The sequence below is a fragment of the Papaver somniferum genome, chromosome 5, assembly GCF_003573695.1.
Source record: "Papaver somniferum cultivar HN1 chromosome 5, ASM357369v1, whole genome shotgun sequence".
Classification (NCBI taxonomy): Eukaryota; Viridiplantae; Streptophyta; class Magnoliopsida; order Ranunculales; family Papaveraceae; genus Papaver; species Papaver somniferum.
In genome coordinates this window covers 193,545,322-193,562,920 of record NC_039362.1, presented here as the reverse complement: position 1 = coordinate 193,562,920, position 17,599 = coordinate 193,545,322, and the positions used below count along the sequence as shown (strand labels likewise).

General features: G+C 35.7%; 1 protein-coding gene across 1 annotated transcript; it reads right to left on the bottom strand.

Moving 5' to 3' along the window:
* Positions 1–7,154: 7,154 nt before the first annotated feature.
* Positions 7,155–17,019, bottom strand: LOC113278401 (SKP1-like protein 1A). Its single transcript, XM_026527252.1, has 2 exons — positions 16,849–17,019; positions 7,155–7,469 (listed from the first exon to the last, which is right to left on the bottom strand). The coding sequence occupies exons 1-2, from the start codon at positions 17,017–17,019 to the stop codon at positions 7,155–7,157; spliced, it is 486 nt and encodes a 161-aa protein (XP_026383037.1).
* Between the last annotated feature and the right edge of the window lie 580 nt (positions 17,020–17,599).

Below are 17,599 nucleotides of genomic sequence, written 5' to 3'. Positions count from 1 at the left end.
TTAAATCAATGTAAAACTTCATGACTTTTAAGATAGTAGATATTCTTAAAACCAAAGAAATCCCAAACTTTTTTTTGTAAAAACAGAATTAACAAAAAGATGCATTTCATCCTCTAGAATGCAATAGTTACAAAGAAGACAAAAGGGGTAAGAATCTTTAACATATCTAGACATTTTGTGACCTAAGGCAAGGGCACCAGACACGATTTTCGAACAAAACATATTCATTTTAGGAAACTTGTTTAAACCCCAGATTTTTTTCCAGAAGCGAGCCTCATCTTTGTTGATATTCATTTTGGTTAGAAAGTTGTAAGCAGATTTAGTAATAAGCTGTCCTGACCTAGTTGAAAGCCACCTAGTCCTATCAGGTTTGTCCAGATTGATAGTTATAGTGTTGATAGCATTAAAAGCAGAGTTATAAATATATTTAGAAATGATGTTTATGTCCCAAGAGCCATTAATGTTAATCAGATCACTGACATTAGTGGGGCTGTTACTATCATTATTGATAGGTTTAAGAAGAGTAGACTGATTGGGAAGCCAGAAGTCAGACCAAATATTAATATCATTTACATTGTTCACCTGCCAAATACAGTTAGATTTTATGACTTCCGATCCAATCCTTTTCTTATACTAGACCAAATCCAAGAGATTCTGTATTTTTTGGTCTTTTTCAAAGGGTTGTGATTTCTGAAGTATTTATGTTTAAGAATTTTTTCCCAAAGCTGATCCTGGTTCTGAATCAGCCTCCAAGCCAACTTGGTGATTAAAGCTAGGTTGTGTTTATGAGGAATTCTAATTCCTAAACCACCATGTATAATGTCTTTCGTATGCTAGGCCACGCTTTAGGATAGTTGCACTTTTTCTTTTTTTTCTTTTGCCACCTGAAATCTCTTTGGACTTTATCTAAATTATTCAGAGTTTTCTTAGGGAAAGCTAAACACTGCATTTGGTGATTAGGGTATGCATTGAAGATGCTTTTTATCAAAAAAGTGCGACCAGCATGATTAAACATCTTTCCAATCCATCCTTGAAGAGAAGCATAATATTTTTAAACAAGGGTTCAAAGTTATTAACTTTGCTTCTATCGAAAAAGAGGGGAGTCCCTAAATATTTATCGTTTTTGGAAATTTTTCTAACTTTAAGAATTTTAGAGATAATCTTACAATGTTTATTAGGAATTTTAAGAGTAAAATAAATCCCATACTTATGAAGGTTGATGACTTGATGACCAGTCATTTCACCAAAAAAAAAAGAGTATTCACAATGTTTTTGGCTTCGGAAAGGTTAGCTTTAGCAAATAGAAAAAAATCGTCAGTGAAAAACAAATGAGAGATAGATGAAACATTTTCTGCGACTTTAATGCCCCATATAAGTTATCATTTTCAGCTTTTAAAAGTAGTTTTGATAAAATTTCCATGCAGATGATAAAAAGATAGGGGGAAAGAGGGTCTCCTTGTCGGAGACCCCTGGTGACGAAGAATATCTCTCCAGGCATACCATTTAAGAGGATAGAGAAGGAAGTAGTAGTTATGCATTGCATATTAGGTGGCACCACTCATTACTAAAACCAAAAGCAAGAAGAGTTTGGTTAAGGAAGTCTCACTCAATTCTGTCGAAAGTTGTACACATACCAATTTTTAAAGTCATATTGCCATTCTTATTTTTAGAAATTTTCAAGGTATGTAAGATTTCATGGGCTACAATGATATTATCAGTTATTCGACGACCAGGAATAAAAACAGACTGATTTTGAGAGATAAGTTTATAAAGCAAAGGCTTAAGTCTGTTGGTTAAGATTTTTGAAATAAGTTTATAGATAGGGTTGCTAAGGCTAATGGGACGAAAGTCACTAGGGGTAGAAGGGTTTTGAACTTTAGGGATTAGATTAATGAAAGTATAGTTGATTTCTTTGAGAATAAATTTTTTTCCTAAAGAAATCTTGAACAAGGTTGATAATGTCGTTCTTAATAATGTTCCAGTGAGTTTTGAAAAAAACGGGCGGAAAATCGTTTGGACCTAGAGAACCCCATTGGTTCATACTGAAAAGAGTGTTTTTTATTTCACTTTCATCTGGAATTTTAACGAGCACATTGTTATCTTCTTCATTAATACAAGGATGAATAAGAGTTTTAAGGATGTCCAAATGTTGTGCATTAATAGTGGTGCTTATATTTTTGAAATATTTTATCAGCATATTATGTAATTGAGGAATATCCTCAATCCAGGGGTCAGTATCATCTCTAAGAGAATTAATATGGTTAATTCTTTTTCTATTATTAGCAGCTTGATGTAAGAAAGCAGTATTCTTGTCAAAATCTTGAAAGAATTTATCTTTCGAAAGGTGGTTCCAATAATCGGATTCTCTATTATACCAGATATCTAGATTGTTTTGAGTAACTTTAATTTCTAGAATAGGTAAAGGATTTATAATGTGGAGGGATTCTATTTTTTTATTAAGATTGTCAATGTTTTGGAAAATGTTACCAAATACATTCGTATTTCACTTATTTAAGATGTAAGAAAGGTTTTTAAGCTTCCCGTGAAGCTTGTAAGCATTAGACCCATTGAAATTACAGTTCCAATTATGAAGGATTGGGTTAGTAAAATTTTCATGACTTCACCAAGTTCTGATGATTTTAAAAGGTCTGCGAAAATGTTGATTCAAATGTTTACATCTTAACAGAATAGGGGTGTGATCAGATCCCACTCTAAAAAGATGACTAACAGTAGCACGAGGGTAAAAGAGTGACCTATTAGGAGAGCTAAGACTCTATCTATATGTTCTTTGGTGTTTTCCTGGCCATCTCTATTGTTAGACCATGTAAAAGGGATGCACTGAACTCTAAGGTCCGTTAAATCAAGAGACTGTATGTTATCATGAATAACTTATTAGTGTTAAAGTTATTATTTCCTACCTGTTTATCGTTAATATGTAAAATGAAATTTATTTCACATATAACGATCCAAGGAAAATTAGAATTTAAGTGACAAAAGAAATTAATTTTTTCCCATTAGGATTTTATCCTTGAGTATTAAGAGACCCATGCATGCAAACCAAATTCCGAGAGTTGTTAAAACAATCATGCAGTCCAAAAAAACAAATATCAAAAAATTCAGTAATACATTTCACTTTGATATTATTGTGTCAAGCAATGAGAAAACCACCAGAAAGACCTATCCTAGGGACAACTAGCCAATCATGAAATTTTAGATTTCTAGCTAAGATATTCATGTTATCATTAGTATCTTTAGTTTCTGCCAGAAAAATAAAGTCAGGGTTATTCTTCCTAATAAGATATTTAAGATGATTTCTAGTAAGGGGTTTTCCAATCCCTTGCACGTTCCATGCTAGTATTTTCTTTGTAGTCGAATATAAGCGGAATTTGGAAAAAGCAATAAACAAGACTTTAAAACTAGACACTAAGTTGTAGATGGTTTCAAAAGGATATGAAAACACAGAGCATATGCACAAACAAAAGAGTGTAAAGGTTTGAGTTAAATTTAGATAAATAAGGTAAGTTGAACAGTAAAAGCAGGAAACAACGTAAAAATATGATTTATGAGATAAAAAACAAAGGAACATGATTAGGAAGAGTGACTTGGTTTTCAGCATCCACAGAAGAAAAAACAACAACAACCATTGTATTTCCTTGATCTTTGACAGTAGAATCATCATCATTTGTACTTCCAGAAGATTCACCCATTTCAGTTACAGCATTTTTCCCTTTATTAACTTCCTCAGACATCCTATTGAGGGCCGTACCAATCTCTCTATGATAGTTCTCCAAGTCCATGATGTCAGAAATTATGTCTTCTCCCCTTCTTCTCTTGCTAGCTCTTTGTTCATGCATATTAATCTCAGAGGAGTAGACTGCTTGGATTGTTGTTGGAAAATTGGGAGGATTTTTCTCAAGCTCATTTTCTACTTCTACTTACATAAATTGGTTATCCTAGTTTCTAGGCACATTACCAGGATTCACAGCAACCCCATTATCTGGAATCACATTATTATCTTCCACAACATCATTTCCTTGAACTACCTCCACATGATTTTCTTGAATTTGAGCATTCTGATCCTCTTCAATATTGTTACTTGCTCATCAAATGGATCCACACCTTGAAGATTCAAAACAAGAACAGCTAACCACCCAATATTCGCAACCATTCCGCAATAGTTTTCATTATGGTTAAAAACATAGCAATTAATGTCTGCATGTTACAGATGGAAAACCCATATAGAAGATTGCAATTCTGATTCTTTCACCATCTTCAAGTGTAATTTGAACTTTCCTTACTAAAGGTAAACTAACATCAACTATGACCTTAGCCTTCACAACACCAGTAGCATTTCTTTTGAAAGTAGTTATAGGTTCTCCAGCCTGAGAAGCAATCATTTGAGCTATATTGTCTCTAGCCAAGTCATATCTCAATCTAAACTCAATAAAGAAAACTTCAAACTGGAAAATTGCATTCTGCACATTCATGTGAAACTGCCATGGAAGAAGGACAAGAAGATTCCCACCAACTGAATGAGGTCTTCCTCTGAGCACTCTTTGAAACACATCTCTAGAGTGTATGCGAAAGATGAAGACATACCTGTGATTTGTAGTGATGATGATGACTTCCCTCTCAGCACCCCATCTTTTCTTTATTGCAAAGCTGGTTGAGTTTCTAGTAACAAATGCTTATGTACAAGCATAGCCTATAAGAACATAAGATTCAACAAATATTTCGCTTTCTTGTACGTTAACATGTCTAGTAGCTCTCTGAGAAATGTTGTAGTTTGATTGGAAGAAAGATTCTCAATGTGTGAGGAAGTGGAGGCCATTGAATTGATATTGATATGAACTAGAAGGTGAATGGAGTTAATGCAAGAGTATTTAGTGAAGTTGGGTATTTGGGTGGTTTTTTCTGGATTATCAACTTTCAGTAGATTTACAAGCCTTGCAAAGGAAATTATAATGGAATTAAGAAATATAAGTATGAGAAACACTAGGGAAAGGAGTAGGGGGAATTGCCAAGTGTTCTTCATGCACCAAACTTGTGACTAAAGGAATTGTAATCAAAAACTTGGGGAGAAAGCTGATAATGTTTACTGACTCTTTGTAATAGTAGGCAGTAGGGGAGAATGATTACACAGAAGTGTATAAAATTGGTTTAGCTTGCACGACTGAGTCTAGAGAGATTTGTGGAATTGATAAAATAAGGAGCATCTAAGATATGCTTTTCTGAAAATAAAATCTTCATACTGACAATAAGTCATGGTAGAAGAGCACCACAAGGAAATCCAGCCGACGTTGCTTCAACTGCTTCAGTAGAAAACCCTAGTCCCCAGGTTTGGGTAGGAGGAGTGAAGGGATGAAATCTGAAAAAAATAAAGAATAATCGGATTAGAAAAATTAAATAGGAAAAATCTTTAGAAAATCAAAGAATCAGAGAATAAGAATTACAATACCTATTTCTGTTTCGTGATGTTTTAGGTCCTGTTTGGTATAGTTTTCAAAAACAGTTTTCTGTTTTTAAAAACAGAGAAAACAGAAAACAGGAGAAAACGCGTTTGGTAAGGACATTTTCAGAAAATGTTCTATATCTGTTTTCTGTTTTTAAAAACAAAAAAATGAAAACAACAAATTATTGTTTTCTGTGTTTTCTCTTTTTTTCTTTTCTTTATTCTTTTCTTCTTTTCAGAACAAAGTAAGAGATGGGGAATGACTGCAAGTGAGTCATGGCTAATATCACTATCTCTTAGACGAATCTTTACATTTGATCCGATTTAGTTGGTTTTCCTTGTTTTCAAAAACAGTTTACCAAACAATTTTTAGAAAATGAAAACAAGGAAAAAAGGGTATGTTTTTAAAACAGTGGAAAACTATTTTTGAAAACTATTTTTCAATACTGTACCAAACAGGCCCTTAGTTTCTAGAATTCTTATAAACTCTGCGGATATATTTTGGGTTATGAGATGGGCTATATGTATTTAGTGAAGTGAAGCCTTATGAGATGGGCTATATGTATTTAGTGACGTGAAGCCATCAATCGGCTATATATAAGGAATTCCTCTATTTAATCAAGTTCCGTGGGTTTTTGGAAGAAGTATTTCAAATTTGTTAATGATATACATATCCAAGTAGGGGTGAGCATTTTATCCGTCATCCGGGGATTTAATCAGGACCAACTGTATTTGTGTGGATGGATGTCCGGACCATTCATTAATGGGTTGGACGCGGATGAGATTTTTGAAATCCAACGGATTACGGATTGGACCCGGATACAACCTTGAAAATCCGTTGGACATCCATACCCGTTAGATTAAGGATATTTATATAGTTTTTAGAAAATATACAGATAGTTTTGGAACTTTTAAAGTGTTTGCTTGGAGTGTTGCTCATGGAAATTCTATATTTATATACATATATAAAATGTTTAGGTTCTATAAGAAGTCATCTATATTGACTTTATTTTCTCATTATAAATCTTAACTAACACAAGTCCATTGGATTATCTGCACCCAATCCATTTATCCATACATCCATTGGATGCAAATTCATTTGATGTTGGATTGGATGTGGATGCCGAATTTGAAATCCGTAGTGAATTGGATTGGGTGTGGATGAGGTGAAAACCGGTCCATACCGACCCATACTCACCCCTATATCCAAGGTATATTAGTCTCCAAAAGAAGAGTATCAAATTCGCTCAACGAAATCAGGAAAAACGGAATGTTCGTAAGGACGGCTGAAACCGGGAGTATCAGTTGTTACTAATCCCATTAAAAAATACAGCTAATAATAGTCGCGCGTGGTACATACTTGGATTAAACCCTTTCTTTCTGCGCATGCATGGGAAGTTGGTATGGTACTTAGCGAACGAGCGACAATGTTTCCCTTCGGTGTAAAAACCAGTATGCTTGGCTTGATTATTGTTTTTACATCGACCACCAGAGAGAAAGAAAAAAAAATCAATTTTCTAACATGCATGTTAAATTTAAAAGAAAAAAACTCGATAACAAAACTAAATATCCATTAATCAGATTAAATTGTCTCAGCTATATATCAAAAATTAACAAAAAGAAATGTACTTAAACTAATTAAAAAGAAACCCTAGAAGAAATCCTAAAAGAACACCCTAGATATATGGTTTCAGCTTTCAAATCATTCGAAAGCCCACTGGTTCTCCTGCCTGATCGCCGCCTCTTCCTCAGGGGTGAAATCATTCTCAATGTTGAACATCGTGCGAATCTTCTCTGGTGTTTTTCCCTTGATCATATCAGCTACTGTCTGGCAAGTCAAATCCAACAAGCCCTTAACATCCAAATAATTTGCAGCCAAGATATACTCGAACAGCACAGGTTGCTCGACATTAACAAACTCAGCATCAAAGGCCTTAAGTTCATCCTTAGCTTTGTCATCGGCCTGATCGTCACTTTCAGCATGTTTCCTGCAGTATTCAATAACTTTATACAAAGTCTTGTATTGGACATGTAAATGTCCTGCCCCAGCTGAGCAGTCTACTGCCACCAATAGAACCAAATCTTGCCGCAACTACACAGTCAACAACTTCCACCAGATGCAAGTCTTCAGCTGAGTCCGAGTCTTATGTATCCATACTTGTTGTAACAAAGTTGTAACCAGAAGAAAAACACCCTGTAATCTCGTCATTCTTGTTTAACTTAGATTGAATACTTCTCTGTATGTACTCATATAAATAAGTGATCAATGAAATCAAAGTCTACACAATTGTGAGACTTCGTATAACGAATTCTAAATCTAAGATGGTATCTTCCTTGTAATGATCCTAAAACCATAATTTTTTTTATCTCTTCCGATCAATCTCTGAACCTCTCACAATGGCTGGAACCGATGCATCTCCTCCACCTTCTCCAACCCATCAACATCAAGAAAATCAATCCAATGGAAACTCTAGACTTATCCTAGATCCTTACGTCATTCACCCTAGTGATAATCCCGCAACTGTTCTTTTCTCTCCAGTTCTCCAGGGAGATAACTATGGTTCATTGGTAAGAGGTATTACAAAGGCATTGAATGCTAAAGGAAAATTGAGTTTCGTCAGTGGCTCGTTGCCTCGACCTGCTGATGATCTAACCCACAGGTGCTGGAAAAGGTGTGATGACTTGGTAGGCAGTTGGTTGCTTAATTATGTACACCCAGATATTAGAGCAAGTTATTTGTATGTTGCATCGTCTCATGCGATATGGAAAGACCTACAGGTAAGGTTTTGTATTTCCAACGCTCCAATCCTTTTTCGTCTTAAGTATGCTATTGCTAGTATTCGTCAAGAATCAATGCCGGTATCACTTTACTACACGAAAATCAAAACCCTCTGGGATCAGTATGACTCACTGGTAGCAACCACGGAAGCCTGCATATGTGGTGCTGGAAAATCAATGATGGAACGATTGGAACGTGATTGTGCAATGGAGTTCTTGCAAGGCCTTCACGACAGATTCTCCAACCTCCGTAGTCAGATCTTGACTATGGAACCGTTCCCCACTGCTTTGAGAATTTTTAATCTCGTCCAGCAGGAAGAAGAGCAGCATAACATCACTGCTACCCCTATGCATGCTGTCGAATCAGCTGCACTTAACACCAACGGGCACTTTCGTTCCTCATCTCGTCCTCCTGCAAGTCAGAACAAACGCCAGAGACCATTTTACGATTACTTCAACAAGCATGGACATGTACGGGATAAATGATATAAGCTGCATGGATTTCCTACTCCCTCCAACAGCTTGCCAGTTGTTGCTGCTGCTACAGACATGCCGCCTGATTCAACTGCAATTCAACCAGCCATTCCAACTTTGTCCGCTGATCAGTATGCTCGTCTCCTATCTCTTATCAATCCTCCAGATGAGTCTGCACAGATGGAGCATCATGCCAATTTCGCAGGTACGATTTTAACTACATCTTTTATTGATCCATGGTTTGTCGACAGTGGTGTTACACACCACATTTGCAATTCTTTACAATTTTTCACTTCTTATCAAATCATTATTCAAATGCAATTACCGGATGGATCATTCTCTGTGGTTAAACATATTGGCGAGGTGGTTTTTTCGCCCGCGCTTAAGCTTTCAAATGTGCATCAGATTCCGAATTTTAAATTCAATCTTATTTCTGTGAGTCAGTTAACTCGCCAGTCCAACTGTATTGTGGTAGGTTGGGAAACCTACAATAAAATACTGCAAGTGCATAGTGTATAACTAGCAGAACAATGGCAAGTACAGGTCGTTCCTACGAGGAGTGTGCAATACTACTGCTAATTAATATCAAAACTAACTAATCGACAAGATGATGTTTGAACGATTTTCATAAATTTGGAACAAAATGAAATAATAATAATTCTAACAGTAAACAAAATGAGAGCGGGTTATTAGGATTTTCGGTTTCCACCAACTAATTATGCAAATTCTACTAGTCATTAAAAATATATTCCATGCATTTTAAAATATTATTTCTCCGTTGTAATTTTCTTCGCTTCATGGGTAGTGATTCTAAAGCATTACCTATCAATCCTAAAGCATATCACGTCAAAGAACTTAACCAAAGCACGCCATATCAATTGAAAAGCATAAATAATCAAGAAATTCACATGAAAAATAAAATACCAAGCCATATGAAGAAAAACTACTAGTCATTCAAATCATTATTGAGCATATAAATGTAGAGTTTACACAATTAAATTGGTTTCTGCCTAAACCCTAACATGACTTTAGCTAGACATGGCTTTCTCAAAAGCCATAAACATATTAAAATCAAACTCTAGCTAATGAAAAATGAAGAATCGAAAACAAAACTTCAAAACCCTTCTCTACTTACGGCCCCGTGGCCGGGCTCTCCTCTCAAATAGTCGACACCCTTTCTTATAACCTTCCCTTTCTTTTATTTCATTAATTAAAGAATCAAAATAAATTATTGTATGAAAATATCTTGCATGCAAGTTGATGTCGTCATCAGTATCTTTCCCCAAATAGTATTGCCACCTCGTTCTTCCAATGAAATAATAATCTCTCCTTATTTCCAAAATCTCTCAAATGAAGAAAGAGTTACTTATTTCCGAAATAATCTCACGTGTAAATATTCCTCAATTAATTCTTCACATGGAAAATAAATTATCTTTCCCGGTGGAATATATTTGTAATAAAGTAAGAAAGATAAAATACTCCCATTTTCAGTTTCCATGTGCCAACCCACTTTGATTTCAATTCATTTTCTGCGTTTGTGCCTCGCCTATGAAACAATTTTATGCTGCTGATATATATGGAGATACCAGGCCAGCTACATTTTGCCATTTTTTTCATTGTGGTTGCTGATATATGGAAATACCAGGCCAACCTCATTTCATCATTGTGGTTGTTGATATATGGAAATACCAGGACAACCCCATTTCATAATTGTGGTTGCTGATACATGGAAATACCATGCCAACCCGGCTGCTGATACATGGAAATACCAGGCCAGCTTAATAAGTGCTGCTGATATATAGAAATACCAGGCCAGCATAGTTGATCATTGTGGTTGCTGATACATGGAAATACCAGGTCAACCACATTTCATCATTATGGTTGTTGATATATGGATATACACGGCCAACCATATTTTTCCATTTTCGTTTCAAACACCATTAAGTCTCACATTTTCCTGTTTATTCGCTGGATGATCGAATTCACTTGTACTTTCTATAAAAGCACTAAAATAGTATCAGTAACTATTGTATCATAGCTAATATAAATATGGGTGTAAAATTTAGCATATACATGTTTATCAACACCCCCACACTTATATTTTGCTAGTCCTCGAGCAAAACAGAGATATTCTGCAATTGATTTTTTTTTTATTTCTAAGAAAAGTGAAAACCTGCAAAAATATGGATAAATATCCACTCCCCCACACTTAAACATTACATTGTCCTCAATGTAATTGAGTCATCCAACGTAGAAATTAAGATGGGAAATACAAAAATAAACAATAAAAATTGGAGATAGAGAAGAGGGAACAAATCTGATGGGTTGACTCCCATGACGCGAAATGTATTTGTTTCCCAACTTTCCAATAGCATGTAGTCTCAAACAAGGTGAGGTTGGTGCCCCAAAGTAGACATCCAATCATATATATAGAGTCTAAAAGGTTGAGGATCATCCCAACTAATCTGGTCAGCTGAAAATATGCACCTGGAAATACTATAAACCTCCAGAAAGATGTTTAAATTCATTCCCACTAGAAAATTGTAAGTGCAAATTACATCACTCCCATAAGCAACAGGTTTAGATTATTTGACAATTTCTATTCGCGTAGCACTCTCTAAATCAGCTGAAATGATTTTCGCAGCTAATATTGGTTCGAATTCATCCGCGGAACAATAGCTCAATGGAGCAATAATATCACGATTCATAGACCCATTATCATTTAAAACAGTTTCATTATCAATATCATCAAGACAAAAAAATTCAGAACTTAATGACTTAAGGGTCAAGGTCGGAGCTTTCTCGTCTAATAGAACTAGTCGAGACTCTGACAAAATTAGAGGTTCTAGTTTGGGTTTCCATTTATTAGTGTCTAGCAGTGGTATAGAGTCTAATAAGGCATTGACTTCACATATAACACTATCATCATCAAAATCATACCCAAAATGAGCTAAGCAAACCTCTAGTGGATCTTCCTAGTGGCTCTTGCAAAAGCTTTGCGAGTGCATCTTTTTGCTGGTAGCACTTCAAACTAAGGTACCTGGAAAATTCCAAGAAAACCTCGTAAAAAGAACTAAAAGAAAAATAAAAATAAATTATGTACAGAAAAAAAATAAAAAAAAATAAAAACTATGTACAAGATATCAATCAGAGAGTATTAAGCAACCACTCCCCGGCAGCGGCGCCAAAAACTTGGTAGGTTGGGAAACCTACAATAAAATACTGCAAGTGCACAGTGTCTAATTAGCAGAACAATGGAAAGTACAGGTCGTTCCCACTAGGAGTGTGAAATACTACTACTAATTAATATCAAAACTAACTAATCGACAAGATGATGTTTAAACGATTTTCAGAAATTTGGAACAAAATGAAATAATAATAATTCTAACATTTAACAAAATGAGAGCGGGTTATTAGGATTTTCGGTTTCTACCAATTAATTATGCAAATTCTACTAGTCATTAGAAATATATTCCATGCATTTTCAAATATTATTTCTCCGTTGTAATTTTCTTCGCTTCATGGGTAGTGATTCTAAAGCATTACCTATCAATCCTAAAGCATATCACGTCAAAGAACTTAACCAAAGCACGCCATATCAATTGAAAAGCATAAATAATCAAGAAAATCACATGAACAATAAAATACCAAGCCATATGAAGAAAAACTACTAGTCATTCAAATCATTATTGAGCATATAAATGTAGAGTTTACACAATTAAATTGGTTTCTACCTAAACCCTAACATGACTCTAGCTAGACATGGATTTCTCAAAAGTCATAAACATATTAAAATCAAACTCTAGCTAATGAAAAACGAAGAATTGAAAACAAAACTTCAAAACCCTTCTCTACTTACGGCCCTGTGGCCAGGCTCTCCTCTCAAATAGTCGATACCCCTTCTTATAACTTTCCCTTTCTTTTATTTCATTAATTAAATAATAAAAATAAATTATTCTATGAAAATATCTTGCATGCAAGTTGATATCGTCATCAATATCTTTCCCCAAATAGTATTGCCACCTCGTTCTTTCAATAAAATAATAATCTCTCCTTATTTCCAAAATCTCCCAAATAAAGAAAGAGTTACTTTATTTCCGAAATAATCTCACGTGTAAATATTCCTCAATTAATTCTTCACATGGCAAATAAATTATCTTTCCCGGTGGAATATATTTGTAATAAAGTAAGAAAGATAAAATACTCTCATTTTCAGTTTGCATGTGCCAACCCACTTTGATTTCAATTCATTTGCTGCGTTTGTGCCTCGCCTATGAAACAATTTTATGCTGCTGATATATATGGAGATATCAGGCCAGCTACATTTTGTCATTTTTTTCATTGTGGTTGCTGATATATGGAAATACCAGGCCAACCTCATTTCATCATTGTGGTTGTTGATATATGGAAATACCATGCCAACCCCATTTCATAATTGTGGTTGCTGAAACATGGAAATACCAGGCCAACCCCGCTGCTGAGACATGGAAATACCAGGCCAGCTTAATAAGTGCTGCTGATATATAGAAATACCAGGCCAGCATAATTTATCATTGTGGTTGCTGATACATGGAAATACCAGGCCAACCATATTTCATCATTATGCTTGCTGATATATGGAAGTACCAGGCCAACCACATTTTTCCATTTTCGTCGTAAACACCATTAAGTCTCACATTTTGTTGTTTATTCGCTGGATGATCGAATTCACTTGTACTTTCTACAAAAGCACTAAAATAGTATTAGTAACTAAATATTGTATCATAGCTAATATAAATATGGGTGTAAAATGTAGCATATACATGCTTATCATAGTGCTTATTTTTTCGAAAACATTTGTTTCTTTCAGGACCGAGTCACGAAGCAAGTGATTTGTCAGGCTAATCTCATCTCTGGACTCTATCACCTTCAAATCCATCAGCAACAACAAGTTTTGCGTAAAGTATTATGTAATAAAGCCACAGTAGATGTTTGGCATTGTTGGCTAGGTCATCCTAGCTTAGAACGTTTTAAATTTTTATGTCGCAATTTTGATTATATTCATTCCAGTTCTTAGAACTTATGTGATGTTTGTCCTATGGCTAAACAAAGCCGATTATCATTTAATAAAAATAAACTTTCTTCCAAACGTTGTTTTGAGTTAATACATTGTGATATTTAGGGACCATTTTCGACACCCTCTTTCACTGGTGCACGATATTTCTTAACTATCGTGGAAGATTTTTCTCGTCGCACATGGGTTTATCTCATGCATACAAAAGGTGAAACTTTTAAATTCATCAAGTTTTTCACTAGTTTTGTAACTACACAATATTCACACAATATTACTCATGTATTTGCTGGAAACACAGATCCTTATTTACCTGTCTTGCAATGTTTTCAGTCTGACAATGGGACTGAATTTCTGTCCTGTGATATACAGACTTGGTTTGCTGACAGGGGTATACATCATCAACGCAGTTGTGTGTCTACTCCTCAACAAAATGGAGTAGTTGAAAGAAAACATCGTCACTTACTCAATGTGGCTAGAGCTTTACGGTTTCAGGCAAATCTTCCCATTACTTACTGGGGAGAATGCATTTTAACGGCAACTTATTTGATCAATAAAATGCCTACTCCAATCCTTTCTCACAAAAACCCTCATGAAGTTCTTTTGGGTAAGTTACCAAATTATCGACATTTGCGAGTATTTAATTGTTTGTGTTTTTTGCTAAAAATAAAAGCATTTCATCTAAATTTGATCCCAGGGAAATTCCTGGCGTGTTTTTGGGTTACCCACATAATCACAAAGGGTACATTATATTAAACCTTGAAACTAAACATATTTTTGTTTCAAGAGATGTGGTTTTCCATGAACAGTGCTTCCCTTTCAAAGATGCGAAGCTCCCTACTACAGATTTCTTACATTCTTCTTTACAAGAAGAAATTTACTATGATAACGTGCCTGCACAGTATCCTGCTACTTCTTCACGGACTCCTATAGGGACTCCCATAACAGCTCAACACTATTCTACAGATGCCATCACTCCAGCGTCTTCTACCTCTTCTACTTCTGCTACGTCACTACAAGTATCTCCTAATTCTGATATGTCATCATCACTGCCTTCTAATGATGCAGACAACTCCTTAGCAATTGTTCCGTCTGACCCGAAACAGTCAGTACGACGATCCACTAGACAGTTCCATCGTCCAGCTCATTTGAAAGACTACATCTGCTCAGTTAAACAAGGTACCTCCAATACACCTTATCCTCTTACAGATTACATTTCTTTTGACAAATTTACTCTGCAACATTGTGCTTTTCTCTCATCTGTCATTACTAATGAGGAGCCACGCACATTTACCGAAGCTATCAAAATTCCAGATTAGCAAGATGCCATAGTTAAAGAACACACTGCGCTCCAAGACAATGATACTTTTACTATGACTACTCTTCCACCTGGCAAATCCGCCATTGGTTGTAAATGGGTATTTCAAATCAAATATCGACTGGATGGTACGATTGAACGTCGTAAGGCACGTCTCGTTGCTAAAGGATACACACAACAGGAGGGAATAGATTATCATGATACTTTTGCTCCTGTTGCAAATCTAGTAACAGTTCGTGTCTTATTATCTATTGCTTCCATTAATAATTGGCCTCTACATCAATTGGATGTAAATAATGCCTTTTTACAAGGTGATCTTAATGAAGAAATTTACATGAAACTTCCCCCCGGATTTCAGGAAAAGGGAGATACTCGTGTTTATAAGCTCAATAAATCTCTATACGGGCTTAAGAAAGCATCTCGTCAGTGGTTTGCAAAGTTCTCTATAGCCTTACTAGATGAAGGTTTTGTTCAATATCGTGTTGATTACTCACTTTTCACCTATCATTTAGGTACGATTTCTGTTTATGTTTTAGTTTATGTTGATGATATCATTATTACAGGTAATAATGACTCGGCTATTAAAAAGCTGAAACAAAAACTTGAATCCAAATTTTCACTTAAAAATCTTGGTCACTTACAATATTTTCTGGGCATTGAAGTTTCTCGTTCTCCCAAAGGAATTTTTCTTTGTCAACGTAAATATATTCTTGATATTGTTAAAGATTCTGGCCTTTTAGGTGCTAAGGTATCTCCTTCCCCTATGGAATAACTCCTTAAACTTCTGCCAACTTCAGGTGATCTTCTCCCTGATCACAGTGTTTATCGTCACCTAATTGGTCGACTTCTCTATCTTCAGGTGACTCACCCTGATATCACATACTCTGTGAATTATTTGAGCCAATTTATGCAGCAACCACGTTTTGTTCATTTGGAAGCTGCACATCGAGTGGTTCGTTATCTTAAAGATATTGTTAGTCATGGCATCTTTCTTTCGGCAAGTAGATCATTGTCCCTTGCTGGTTGCCCAACTACTCGTCGTTCCAAGACTGGGTATTTCACAATGCTAGGGGATAGCCCTATCTCTTGGAAATCCAAGAAACAACCAACAATCTCATTATCTTCTGCTGAAGCAGAATACAGAGCGCTAGCCAGGTTAACTTCTGAGCTACAATGGTTACATTATTTGTTTACCGATCTTCGTGTTTCTCTTCCGAAACCTATTCCAGTCTATTGTGATAATCAGGCTGCTATTCACATCTCTGAAAACCCAGTTTTTCATGAACGGACTAAACACATTGAAATTGATTGTTATTTTGTTCGAGAAAAACTTCTTTCTGGTCTTATCAAGCCAACTCACATTCCGTCAGCAGCTTAATTAGTTGATATTTTCACCAAACCACTTGGAGTGGATCATTTTAAACGCCTTGTCAGCAAGTTGGGCGTTCGGTCTCATGCTCCTCCCGCTCCAACTTGGGGGGGGGGGGGGGGTTATTGGACATGTAAATGTCCTGCTCCAGTTGAGCAGTCTACTACCACCAATAGAACCAAGTCTTGCCGCAACTACACAGTCAACAACTTCCACCAGATGCAAGTCTTCAGCTGAGTCCGAGTCTTACGTATCCATATTTGTTGTAACAAAGTTGTAACTAGAAGAAAACCACCCTGTAATCTCGTCATTGTTGTTTAACTTAGATTGAATACTTCTCTGTATGTACTCATATAAAAAGTGATCAATGAAATCAAAGTCTACACAATTGTGAGACTTCATATAACGAATTCTAAATCTAAGATCTTGCCTGTTACATTGGGTAAAGGTATTCCGTTATCAGTACAATCATCATCAATCATATGCTTAATGGTTTGAGATTGAAGAGCAACAGACTCTTCAACATCAAAAGTTCCACCATCAGAACTCTTCAAGGTTAACATCTTTGAAGCCGACATGGCACAAAAAGAAAACTATGGTGATGAAAGCAAAAGTAAAAAAGAAATGTAGGCAGGGAAAACTCAACTGAATAAACCAAAGCCATTTTTCTTACGTATATATAGGCCTAAGTAAACCCCAAACTTGAATCGCAAGAAACCTAAAACCTAGTAAAAGTCGAGAGAATCCAACTTAGGTCACGGCACAATGTATATCTTCTCTTGCTCCGGTAACTGACACGCCTTCTCTGGTCCATGGGCTTTTAGCAGTCTATAGTGTGTTCAAACACTGTCTTGCCGTAAGAAGGCCCAACTATCAAAAGCTTCAAGTGGTACAATCACACGGGCACGACTTGTTTACATTTTTAACCAGACCTGATATCCTGACAGTAATGAACTGATAAAGGATATACTCAGGTTGATCATTCGCATTCATAACCATTGGATAAACGGCTTCACTACTTGTATATGCGACAGATGAGAATCAGATACCGTAGATAGCAATCCCTACGTGTACATCCGCCGCGGCTTTTTCTGCTGATAGTGGGAGATTCAAGGCTTATATATTTTGGTAAAATAAAGAACTACCAGGGTAACTAGG

Coding starts and splice junctions, on each gene's coding strand:
- LOC113278401 (XM_026527252.1), bottom strand. CDS start 17,019: ATGTCGGCTTCAAAGATGTTAACCTTGAAGAGTTCTGATGGTGGAACT. Junction 7,470..16,848: donor AGATCTTAGATTTAGAATTC/GTTATATGAAGT, acceptor GTCCAATACAAG/ACTTTGTATAAAGTTATTGA.